This window comes from Schistocerca americana, chromosome 3, assembly GCF_021461395.2.
Source record: "Schistocerca americana isolate TAMUIC-IGC-003095 chromosome 3, iqSchAmer2.1, whole genome shotgun sequence".
NCBI lineage: Eukaryota > Metazoa > Arthropoda > Insecta > Orthoptera > Acrididae > Schistocerca > Schistocerca americana.
The window spans coordinates 554858574-554872035 of NC_060121.1; the positions used below are offsets into that span (position 1 = coordinate 554858574).

Sequence of the window (13462 nt, forward strand, 5' to 3'; positions counted from 1 at the left end):
ATCCTGGCCTAATCATCCTCCCTGCAGACAAAGGCTTCACAACTGTTATGATGTCATAGTGACTACCTGGCAGAAGGCCTCCACCACCTCTCTGACTTCTCCACCTATAAGCTGTGCCACGGTAATCCCATCCCAGAAGTTCAAAGTAACCTCCATTCCCTACTGAAATCCTTAGGCACCTCTGATAATCTCTCTCCCAAATCAATTTACTGACGACACCCTGCACTCCCATCTTCAACATGCTCCCCAAAATACACAAACCCGACAATCATGGATACCCCATCATAGCTGGCTATTGTGCTCCCATTGAAAGAATTTCTGTTCTTGTTGACCAACAATAATTTTAGCCCTCACTGACCAACACCTCCAAACAAATGTATGATACCTAGCCTCCCTCAACAAAGATACCACCGCCTTCCTTTGCTGACTCTCCACCATCCACACCCCTTTACCTCCTGGATCCCTAATTATCACTATTGATGCCAACTATATATACATAAACATCCATCAAGCCAAAGGCCTTGCCGCTATCGAACACTGTCTCTCTTATGACCTTCAGGCTCCTAACCCACTACACCACTCCTTATACACCTTACCAACAATATATTGACATACAACTACTATTCCTTTGGAGAGAAGAAATGCAAATAGAGCCATGGCACATTCATGAGCACCCACTTGGCACCCTCCTGTCCCAAACTGTTTATAGGCCATCTAAGACTCAGGGACAAGACACTGTACCCTCATTCCTTCACAACCTCAACACCTTGACTCCCATCCGCTTCACCTGGTCTTCCTCAACCCAATGTGCTACCTTATTGGATGTTGACTTCCCCTCTGATGGCTAGATCCTTCCTGATGGCTTTATCCACACCTCTGTCCACATTAAACCCACTAACTATCAACAGTACCTGCATTTCAACAACTGCCATCCCTTCCACACCAAAAAATCCCTCCCATACAGCCTGGCCAACTGTGGATATTGTATCTGCAGTGACAAGAACTCCTTTGCCCAGTATGCTGCAGGTCTCAGGAGGGCTTTCACAGACAGGCTCTATACCACAAACCTAGTCCACAAACAGATTACCGGTGCCATATCCTCACAACCCCCAATCCTTCTACCACCCCCAAGAATCCGCTACAAGAGAGTGCTGCCTCTCTTCCCCCTCCCCCCCCCCCTCCCTCCCTCCCACACATACCTCATCACCCAATATCACCCTAGACTTGAACAACTGAACCATGTCCTCTGTCAGGGCTTTGAGTATCTCTCATCATGTCCTAAAATGAGAGACATCCTACTCAATATCCTTCCCACCCCCTCCTAAAGTGGTTTTCTGTCACCCACCAAACCTACAGAACATCCTAGTTCATCCCTATGCCACTCCCACATCTACTGCCTTGTCACAAGGATTGTATCTTGTGGAAGACCAAGGTACAAGCAAGACCTGATCAATCCACCCATCCTCCCAGCATTTCCTATTCCAGTGTCCTCGCATGCTTACCCTACCTTATCAGAGGCCAAGACACATGTGAAAGTGACCATGTCATACACCGACTCTGCTGCAAACACTGCACTACTTTTTATGTAGGTGTGAGTGCGAACCTGCTGTCTACCAAGATGAATGGTCAGCACCAAAATGTTTCCAAGATCAAAATTGACCACCGAGTGGCACAACATGCAGCTGAGCATTAAATATTCAACCTCAAGGACTGCTTCACAACCCAGGCCAGCTGGATCCTTCCTCCCCACCATCAGCTTCCCTCAACTACTCAGATGTGTGTTATCCTTGCAACACATCCTTCATTCCTGTAACTGTCCTGGCCTCAATCTCCAGTAACCCACAGGCCCCACACCTTCTACCCAACAGTTTCTCCTCCCACTGCCCTGTCACCCCCTCCCAATTCATGTCACCACGTCAGCTTCAGCATGTGCCGCTCCTTACCAGCTCCCACAACTATGCATCACATACTTGGCCTAGGCACCTGCCACCCCTTCCTCCCACATTCCTAGCTGGCTGCCTCCTCCAGAGCTACAAGCTACCCACCCCAATCCCTCTCCATGCCTCTGACCCCTCTCTCCCTCTACCCATTCACCCATCATAATCCCCACCCTACCTGCCGAAATGTAGCAGTGGCACTGTGTGTACCACTGGCACCTTGCAGGGCATAGGTGTGTGTGTGTGTGTGTGTGTGTGTGTGTGTGTGTGTGTGTGTGTGTGTGTGTGTGTGTACTCTAGCTTGGAAAAGAATCACTCCCAAAGTTAGGAAGTTTTCCTCGTCTTCTCTTCTCCTCTCTCTCTCTCTCTCTCTCTCTCTCTCTCTCTCTCTCTCTTGCCTGTCAGTGACTCAGTACTTATGCTTTTCAGTGAGTTGTCTCCTTTACTCCTAAAGTATTTACATACATTCTACCAGCACCTTCCTACAACAGAATCTATTTCATATGGAATGTAGCCATTCTTCTGGGCAATTAGACAGAGTTTATTACTTTCCTAAATCTGCTTGAGATAACTGTAACTGGACCAATCTGTGTATCATTACAGTTATAGTCCACATATTTACAAAAAGAGCTCCGTACACACGTTCTGACACGTGGAAACAGCAATTAGACTGAATCAACTCATTTACTACTCTCACACAACATTGATTTTTATGTTTTGGAAGAAATGCAAGTTGATGTGGAAAGTCAGTCAGCATGGTGTAAAGAGTTGAATTCCTAGAGTTCTGCAATGTGCCTGATTGTCAAAGAAACTGTAACTGTGTACCAGCAGCTACAAGTGGCTCACTTATGATAGCATTAAATTTACAATATAAAAAAGCTGTATTACCGAAAATGAAGATTAATTGTTGTAAATGTACATATGAATGTTGATCAGAGTAAAGTTGTATTATAGCCGACACATGCTACTGCTGTATACTTTTTACATGCTCTGATAAGCTTTGACAGGCTCTGATAAGCTAATAGACAGATGAATATCTATACAAGAGGACACTTCCTATTTTATGTAAAAGAATTAACAAGACAGAATCTCATACCGCTTATTATTGAATTAGAAGAAGAAAGTAGCTGATTAAGAACGGTAGAATATCTTATTAATGTACAGATTTATTTAACTTAATCAATGGGAAATACAGCACAGACAAGAAAAACCTGATTTATGCATAGTCAATATAAATTAAACAAAAGTGATCATTTCCTAAGATCCGTTTTATGTATTGGCATAATAATGACTGTATAATGAAACTAACCTAACAAAACACTAGAAATAATCTTCTTATGAAACAGTTAATCTTGAATATGCATTTTTATAACTACACTAATCTGTCTTTAAGGAGGAGGGTACTATAGAACAAAACCAGATGACAAGTTTAATCAGGGCAGCTCAAAGTACCTAAGTTATTATGTTTTCATGCAAAAATTTGTAGCCAAAGGTAGAAATTAATTAAATCTCATGTGACTGAATAGTAATTATGTTTAATTAAACATCTTGATAGCTGATATGGAGCACACTCTCAAACATTTTTATAGTTGACAAAATAGTAGAACTGACATCTATAATTAAGATTTGAGCCTGTACATACCACCATCTGCTTCATTAACAGAAGACTGGCTTGATGTGTAATAACCACTCACACGGTGTGTAAGCAGATCCCCATGGACTATACCATTCATCACAAATATCTGGAAAATATGAAACAATACATGTTCACCAAAGAAAAACCAAGAAAGGTTTCAGGTACATGCATGCACAACAAATGAAATAAAGTTTTCAATAAATTGTTATCAATGACAGAACATCCAAATTACATTAACAGAAATTAACAAAGATGCTGAGTCGCAGAAAGGCACAGTAAAAAGATCCTCACAATTAAAGCTTTTGGCCATTAAGGCCTTCATCTACAATAGACAACAGACACACTGAGTGTAGTAGTTTCAGTTGCCTGATACTGCAGTCATGTGTGCGAGTTGCATTTGTGTGTGTGTGTGTGTGTGTGTGTGTGTGTGTGTGTGTGTGTGTGACATCTACTGTTGACGAAGGCCTTAATGGCCGAGAGCTTTCATTGTGAGTGTCATTTTGTTGTGCCTATTTGCAACTCAGCATCTTCGCTATATGGTGAGTAGCAACTTTCCTTTTCATAATATCGTTACATTTCATCCTGGATTTTCCATTGTTGGAAATTAACAAACTTATTCACCAACAGCAGTAACGGAGTTAAGAAAGTAAATGGAAGAACTTGAGAAAATGATGATTGACTTATCAGAAGCCAGTGAAGAAAGACAATATGTATAGAAGGGAGAGTTATCAAGAATGATTGATCAAGAGAAACACAATTATCACAGAAAAGGGTCATTGTAACAATGAAATGAAGCATCTGTGATTCAGATGCTGAGCATATTAATAGTTACAGGTAGCCTATGTACAATGGAAACTGGATGAAGCCAAAAAGGCATGACAGAATCATTTGCAGATGAGTGCATCTCGATAATGTGACCTTCTGTAACTATATTCAATCCAGCCTGCAGAAGAAATGTAAGAGAACATGGTGCTCTCACTGTACTCCATAAGGGGCACATTTTCAGATATTTACACCGATGCTCTACATGCTATATGAGTAGTGCTTTCTTATTGTCAGTAAAATTTGTAGAAGTTTTAGCGAGTTCTGCTGCCATGGCTTTGAACAGTTTTGGACATTTCATTAAGTGCTAACAACATATGATTTGCGCCTATCATCTACAATGTTATGAATGTCACATGGAAGTTATGGGGCCCTCACAAGTTCTATATTACTGTCAATCATCGATATAACATTCATCTTAGGACAAGTATTGTCGCATTGCCAACAGTAGAATTACTGACAAACAGTACTGATGCTGACCAAAATATTCTTGGTATTACAAACACGCACTGAGTGATTGAGCATGACTATTATCTGATGACAATTTGCCATTCTGTTGTTCATATTTTTCCGGTTTGCTTAATACAGCCGATACATGCTAAGTTCATGTGTAGACTTTCAAACTTTTTAAAGTGAACAAAAAATTGATGGCTTAATTTATTTAGTGTTACAGAAACAATCCTTGCCTATGTGATCAGTCAGCGAAAGTATTTCTGCATAAATATTTAAAAAATGCTTGCTAACTGTGTTTGTGGATGTTAACAGACTACAATTTAAACACTTGAATAACTACCCTGTGCCCAAACAATGCAAATTTACTTATATTTGCTTGTTGACTGGGACTGCCTATCTCAATGCCATATTTTGTTTTGCTATTCTTTCTCGTATTAATATTAGTGAATAATTCTTGTTCATAGTGGACTTATTAGAACATTGCAACTCTTGAAATTGATGGTAATTTATAATAAATTCGCTGCAAGCAATTGCCTTTATAGCCATTTATTTTGGCATGGTGACATTTCCAGATGCCTGGGCATCCCATTTCAGACATTTACATCTATTAGTGTCTCATTAACATTATTTCTTTTGCTAATGATGCTGCAGAATTTTGGGATTAGAGTTTTTAAGACAGCTACTGTAAAATGTCGTAAGTAAACAAACAATGCTCATGATTAATGTACTCTGGACAATGCTTGTTTTGAGGCTTAATTTGTTGGTATGGCATGTCAGGAAAGAGGTGCCATTCATATTGATTTGTTACCTTATAAACATTTAACATCACAGATGCTTTAGTTCTGATTATATGCACTAGCAGCCCTGCATTCACGTCATGTGATGTGACTAGGTTGCTCGTCAGTGTAAATATGAGAGTCAAACCAACGGGTTACCAAAGGTTGCCCATGCCTGCTGTAAATTGAAATTCACTTGATTTATTCAAGTGTTTCTTATTACATGCAAACAAATCACACACATTGCTTAGCCTCAGTGTTTTTATTTGCTTTAATTGTGCATATTTTTCTGCATCTCATTCCACATCCCCTTTGATCTATTCTTATTTTAATTTTAATAATACTAGGAAAAGGAAAGATTGCTGCTCACCATAAAGATGACATGCTGAGTTACAGATAGGCACAGCAAAAAGATTTTGGCCAAACCCTTATTTGGATAAGAAGACAAGTTCACATAAGCAAGGGCACCTCACACACATGACTGCCATCTCCAGCAGCTCGGACCAGAATGATTCTACCAGAGATGCCTGTCATGGGCGTGTGAGGTGTGCTTGTTTATGCAAATGTATTTTCTTTTCTGAAAGAGGCTTTGGCCAAAAGCTAAATGTGTAGCACTCTTTTTGTTATGCCTGTCTGCAGCTCAACCTGTCATCTTCATGTTGAGTAGAAAATTTCCTTTGTATTATTTTATTTTTTAGTTCAACTTTGTTTTCGTATGTTCTCTTACTCTATATCTGCATCCCCCCCTCCTCCTCCCCCCCCCCCCCCCCAAAAAAAAAGAAGACCTGTGTTTGATTCCATTAGTCCTCATTTCTTTGCAGTTTTACTCCTTCTATTTGATCAACCCTCACTATTAGCACCCTGGAAATGTCGTTTTTTAAGCTTACAGTTAAGACTGCATTCCTGGATTTTGTGTATTTGTAACTAGATGGGATACTAACTAACTATGATTCACTTGCCCACCTGTACTGCTTTTCATATAAATACAAATTGCAGGGGGTTAGAGCCCATAGATGTTCCACATGAAGTTGGAAGATGAGTTAAATAACATTAAATGGGATATTGTAGGATTACATGAAGTATGGGAAAAAATAAACAATAGTCATTTGTTTTATTACAGAAGAACATAGCAGGAAGGAAATATGGGCAAAGGCTTTGTTGTAAACAAGAAATTGAAAACATTATTACAGATATTGAGGGAATCTCAAACAGAACAGCAAGTGTTGTGTATGCCTTATGCCACTTGTAGTGTCACAAATGTGCTCCGACAGGGAGTGCTGACATAGTTTGTGTCATGCATGTGTGATATCTTTGCTGGTATTGATTCTATTCACATGTCACCAGAACACACGCATGTGCAGTCATGGATTGCATATATTCTGGAGCTTGACTTGTTACGGGAGAAGTGACTGGCTCACCAGCATTGGTAGTTGGTGGTCAGTTTTGACTGAGGACATGTGAGCACTCTTCGTTGGCCAAACACTGCTAGAATGCAGTGGCCTCTGCTGTGGAGAGATGTTGGCGCCATCATGCCAGTTGGGAACTCGACTGTCATTTATCTGACCATTGAAGGAAGGAAGCCGGCTTGGGGAACTGTTGCGTGCCCATTTGTGGACTATGGTTATCTCTTTCGTAATGGGCATTAATTCTGTGCTCTGTTGTGACATCCTGTTACCTTCCACACCTAGTAGGTAATTCTGTCATTACTCTGGTCTGCTGTTGTGAGATAAAGGCAGTCATCGGTGTTATTCATGCTTCAGATATTTGCAAATGTATGTCAAGTTTGTTGTGTACTTGCCTCATTACTGAACAGCATGAGTGACTGTAGTGTCTTCGAGGCACATTTCCTATGACCTATTGCCTGTTGCCTTGAGTTATAATACGAATAGTGTTTGTTAAATTAGTCAGTATCCACTCAGATTTCTACATCTATGTAATTACCCTGCTATTCACAATAAAGTGCCCTGCAGAGTGTTCAACGAACCACCTTCAAGCTGTATCTTTACCGTTCCACTATCAAACAGTGCGAGCCCCAACTTCTTTTATTTTATCGTGATGATGATTTCTCCCTATGTAGGTGGGTGCCAACAGAATGTTTTCACAGTTGGAAGAGAAAACTGGCGATTGAAATTTCATGAGAAGATCCCGTCACAACGAAAAACACCTTTGTTATAATGACTGCCACTCCAATTCATGTATCACGTCTGTGGCACTATCTCCCCTATTTCGCAATACAAAATGAGCTGCTCTTCTTTGAACTTTTCCAATGTCATCTGTCAGTCCCACCTGATTCAGATCGCACACCGCACAGCAACACTCCAAAATAGGGCAGACAAGTGTGGTGTAAGCAGTCTCTTTAATAGACCTGTTGCACCTTCTAAGTGTTCTACCAATGAATCACAGTCTTTGGTTTGCTCTACCCACAACATTATCTATGTGATTGTTCCAATTTGGGTTATTTGTAATTGTAATCACAAAGCATTTAGTTGAATTTACAGGCTTCAGATATGTGTGACTTATCACATAATCGAAATTTACCGGATTTCTTTTAATACTTATGTGAATAACTTCACACTTTTCTTTACTCAGTGTCAATTGCCACTTTTCGTACCATACAGATATCTTATCTAAATCATTTGGCAATTCGTTTTGGTCATCTGATGACTTTAAAAGACGGTAAATGACAGCATCATCTGCAAACAATCTAAGACGGCTACTCAAATTATCTCCTATGTCGTTAATGCAGATCAGGAACAATAGAGGACCTATAACACTTCCTTGGGGAACGTTGGATGTTACTTCTGTTTAACTCGATAACTTTCCATCTATTGCTATGAACTGTAACCGTACTAACAGGAAATCACAAATCCAGTCACAGAATTGAGGTGATATTCCATAGGCATGCCGTAGGCACGCAGTTTGTTTAGAAGACACTTGTGAGGACCAGTGTCAAAAGCCGTCTGGAAATCTAAAAATATGGAATCAATTTGACATCCCCTGTTGATATTACTCATTACTTCATGAGTATAAAGAGCTAGTTGTGTTGCACAAGAACGATATTTTCTGAATCCGTGCTGACCGTGTCAATAAATCGTTTTCTTCGTGGTACTTCACAACGTTCGAACACAGTATATGTTCCAAAATCCTACTGCAAATCGACGTTAATGATATGACAATGTAATTCAGCGGATTACTCCTACTTCCCTTTTTGGGTATTGGTGTGACTTGAGCAATTTTCCAGTCTTTAGGTACGGATCTTTCTGTAAGTGAGCAGTTGTATAAAACTGCTAAATATGGAGCTATTGTATCAGCATACTCTGAAAGGAACCTGACTGGTATACAATTTGGATCAGCAACCTTGCCTTTATTAAGTGACTTAAGCTGCTTTGCTACACTGAGGATATCTACTTCTGTGTTTCTCATCTTGGCAGTTGTTCTTGATTGGAATTCAGCAATATTTACTTCATATTCTTTGGTTACGGAGTTTCGGAAAACCGTGTTTAATAACTTTGCTTTAGTGGCACTGTAGTCTTGCCACTGGTGTGCTTTACGTATGACAAGAATCTCTTCGGGTTTTTGCCAGATTCTGAGACAAGAGTTTCGTTGTTTTAAATTTAGGCCTCATAGCTGGTCCAATTGATTTCATGTTGTGGCCTACAGAAGCTTGTATATTGGCTTACATCTAAGTTGAGCTACGTTTAACCCTATTTGTGTGTATGTGTTGCAGTATTACCCATTGTTTAATGAATTGTTTGTCAGTAGCTTCACTGTGAAATTCACTACAGAATGTCCACCCCGATAGCTGAGTGGCCTGCTGTCCTACGGGCCCGGCTGGGTCGGGGATTTTCTCCGCCCAGGGACTGGGTGTTGTGTTGTCTTCATCATCATTTCATCCCCATCCGGCGCGCAGGTCGCCCAATGTGGTGTCGAATGTAATAAGACCTGCACATAGACGACCGGACCTGCCCCATAATGGGCCTCCCGGCCAATGACGCCCAACGCTCATTTCCATTTACTACAGAGTTTTGCAATATGACTGATGAAAGGTACCTATTTTGGTATGGCAGCTGGCCAGCTTTTTTAACTAGCCCTCTAACTGTTAATTGTTTTCAGTTTATTTTTCTTTTAGCATGCTGCCCTCTGGGCTTTGCCCACTTGGTCTGTGTAACTGAGTGGCTACTGCAATTGTGTAATGTCTTGAAATTAAGCATTGGTTTCGCCTAAAGGGTTATTTAAAATAAACTCAGCCTACAACTGTGCTTCACCACTCGGCTGTAAGGACTAGTTGTATAATTATTTATGAACTTATTGTGTTTTCATCAAATTTCAGGGCACCTCTGCTAACTGTAAAGTTTGTGTATGTGTATGTCTTTCTGAAATTCTCCTGAAACGCAATAAATCCATTAGTAATTACAGTATTACAGTAAGATTCACAGCACAGTGTAAGTCTTTCTTTTAAAGCACTGTTAAAATGCTTTGTAAATCTTAATGGGCTGGTGTGTAAGTTCTTGGTGTTTTCCCATAAGTTTAATAAACACAACAGAAACATAAAACAGATACTTAAGTCATCAATAATATATAGAAACTTTCTGGCAGATTAAAACTGTGTGCCGGACCGAGACTCGAACTCAGGAACTTTGCCTTACGCGGGCAAGTGCTCTACCAACTGAGCTACCCAAGCACAACTCACGACCCATCCTCACAGCTTCAATTCTGCCAGTACCTCATCTCCTACCTTCCAAACTTCACAGAAGCTCTTTTGAGAACCTTGCAGAACTAGCACTCCTGGAAGAAAGGACATTGTGGAGACATGGCTTAGCCACAGGCTGGGAGACATTTCCAGAGTGTGATTTTCACTCTTCAGCGGAGTGTGCGCCGATATGAAACCTCCTGGCAGATTAAAACTGTGTGCCGGACTGAGACTCGAACTCGGATCCTTTGCCTTTCACGGGCAATTGCTCTACCAACGGAGCTACCCAAGCACGATTCAAGGCAAAGGTCCCAAGTTTGAGTCTCGGTCCAGCACACAGTTTTAATCTGCCAGGAAGTTTCATATCAGTGCACACTCTGCTGCAGAGTGCAAATCTCATTCTGGAATAATATATTAGCTTCCACTATTTACAACAGTCTGCCAATGCTGGGGTAACTTTTCCATTCAGTAGCAGTTTAAATCACGTGGGTCTGAGATGAAGAACTCATTGAGCCATGTTTGTAGTGCATTCTCATCTAGAAAGGAAGTTCTTGAAGGTTGTTTGACAGAGAAAGAAAAAAGGTGAGAATCTGAGGGTGCAAGATCAGGTGAATAAGGTGGAAGCAGAATGATTTCCCAGTCCATTGTCAGTCTAGCAGAATGCGGATGGACATTCTCGTGGAGTAGCATCCCTTCACGCAGTCTTCCTTGTTGTTGCACTTGGAGCACATCTGCAGAATGTCTCAGTTGTTGACAATAAATGTGGGTATTGATGGTTACACTACAGGGAAGGAATTTGTAGTACACCCCATTGTTGCTGTTCCACCAGATCCATAACATTATCCATTGTGGAAGGGCAGGTTTTTGTAAGGGAAGTTGCTGCTTTGTTTGGGCTCAACAATTCTTTTCTTTATGTTAGCATAAACACACCATTTCTCATCACTGATAATGATACAGTATAGGAATGGTGGTGCTGTTCAGAGACAATTGATGATGAACAAGCACAGATGCAGATATGGCCACCCGCTGATTTTTGTGACTTTGGTTTACAACATGTGGTACTCATACACCCGATTTTTGAATCTTTCCCACTGCATGCAAATGTTGCACGATGGTGGAATGACCACGGTTCTTCACATTTGCCAGTTCTCGAGTACAAATGACATGGATCATTGTGGATTAATGGATTTAAATGATCTTCATCAAACCTCAGAGAGCAAATGTTTCTGGCTGTCTTCGTTGCTGTCACCCCTCTATTGAACTCGAAACAGAAGAATATGTTGGAAATGTTATAATTTTTCCACTTGGTACTCCATTTTCCACCATCCACAGCCCCACTCACTATGTCCCAGTGACAAAATGAAAATATGTAAACTCAAATACCGAACGGTGAGCTACAAATAAAAAATGACAATTGATAAATAAAAACATAACAACCGGAATACCAACATTCAAAACAAAAATGCTATCAACTTATGCACGAAACTAATAAAATTTGTTTCTGGCTACAATTTTAGTTTTTAGCATTTATGTTTTTAATCTGTAACTATTGTTGCTACTCTAACTGCAACAGCCCACCTCACTTGAATTTTTCAATTACCGAAATAGAAAGATTTCTGGCAGAGCTTAATGCACCTCCACCAATTGTAACCTTGTTTCTGTGGCCCCCTGTCATTAACTCATTTAACCTCTACATGTTCTGACTTACTTTAATACTACTGGAGCTCAGGGACTGTAAGATCTTTAGTCCCTTAAAATTTGGTGTTGCCTTCATTGCGCTTCGTAAGTTTATTGGTCCATGTGCCCTTTGATGAAATTATCTGATGTAGATCACTTGCTGCAGTTAAAAGGTAAATGGACAGGCACGACACAGGTGTTCCAGTTGGTTATTGTACACATTCACCCTTGCTATCCTCCGAAATGAAACCCCATAGCTTAAGAGAGGTTTATGTCTTACCGACACCAGTCCTAAGCAATTATGGACATGCAAGCACCCCGCCCCACTTGTTGTGGCTGACGCAAACACTATTGCAGTTTCATCCAGTCTTGCTTTGCAAAAGTTCTGCTTTTTGTTACCACTGCAAGGCAAGTGCTCTAGTACTAATACATATTGAAAATTCACGTCACTCTCACTATGTGTGTGCGCATATATGCATGCGTCGACATGCCCCCGCACCCCCTCTCTCTGCCCACCAGTCAACCCAGCCAGCCAGCCACCCACCCACCAACCCCCCCCCCCCTCTCTCTCTCCCTCCCTCCCCCTCTTGTGTTCATAAATAAGTTTGTCAAAAACCATGGTATTAATGTTTTCATGATAATTCTATGATGAAATAAAACACCATATACACATATGAATAAAGGCCGTGGGAGAACAACTGAAATGACACTAGGCACACAGCAGCATGGCAGTTGGGTGAAACAGATTAAAATGAAATTTGAAGAAAAGAGTAGGTGTAACTGAGTCACACATAATTCAAACCACACAATAATCACAAAAAATTTTTTGGTCTGTGACAAAACGTATGGGAGAAGAAGGAAATGCATTGATAGTGTGCAAGCATAAGCATACATTATTCTAAGTCTTTGCGTTTTCCGGAGCGTCTTACTGTAACCAAATCAAAAGAAATGAAAGATGGCAGAGAACATTATGTGCAAAGTCTGTGGACAAACATGACACATGCATGAGATTTCAGATGTTAAGTAAACAAAAATGCTCCTCACACCAAATTCTAGGGTTTTTACCTGTTGTTGAATACTACTGCGACGGCTGTTGCTACGAATTCCAGAATCTTTGCGGCTGTTAACAGATGCACACATGCTTAGCTGATCACTGCTTGAGACTGGAACCCCGAGAGTGCTAACTGGCCTCAGTTGCTCTGTTTCAGCATGAGGTTCTACCTGTTATCAGAACTGTGTGTCTAGATTAGAACATACTTGCTTAGTTTTTCTTACACAATCCTTTCCTTTCCAACTCTCATATCATTACATACCTTTGTAACACTCTTATCAGTATATCAGGAAGCTACAAAAATAACAAACTAAATTCAACAGGAAGTCTAAAATTATGTAGGTGTTAACATCCAGAAGAAGATATCATCAGTACTTCAAGTTACACACATATGGGCATTTAATACCAAAGATTAAAGGT

General features: G+C 40.6%; 1 protein-coding gene across 1 annotated transcript in view; it reads right to left on the bottom strand.

Annotated features, from left to right (window-relative positions):
• Positions 1 to 13462, bottom strand: part of LOC124605612 (adenylate cyclase type 9) — a 176223-nt gene that overhangs the window by 55662 nt on the left and 107099 nt on the right. The window contains exons 7-8 of the mRNA XM_047137419.1: positions 13057 to 13212; positions 3580 to 3679 (exon numbers count right to left, since the gene is read on the bottom strand). Of these exons, the coding sequence (XP_046993375.1) occupies positions 3580 to 3679; positions 13057 to 13212 (256 nt within the window). The remainder of the gene's footprint in view (positions 1 to 3579; positions 3680 to 13056; positions 13213 to 13462) is intronic.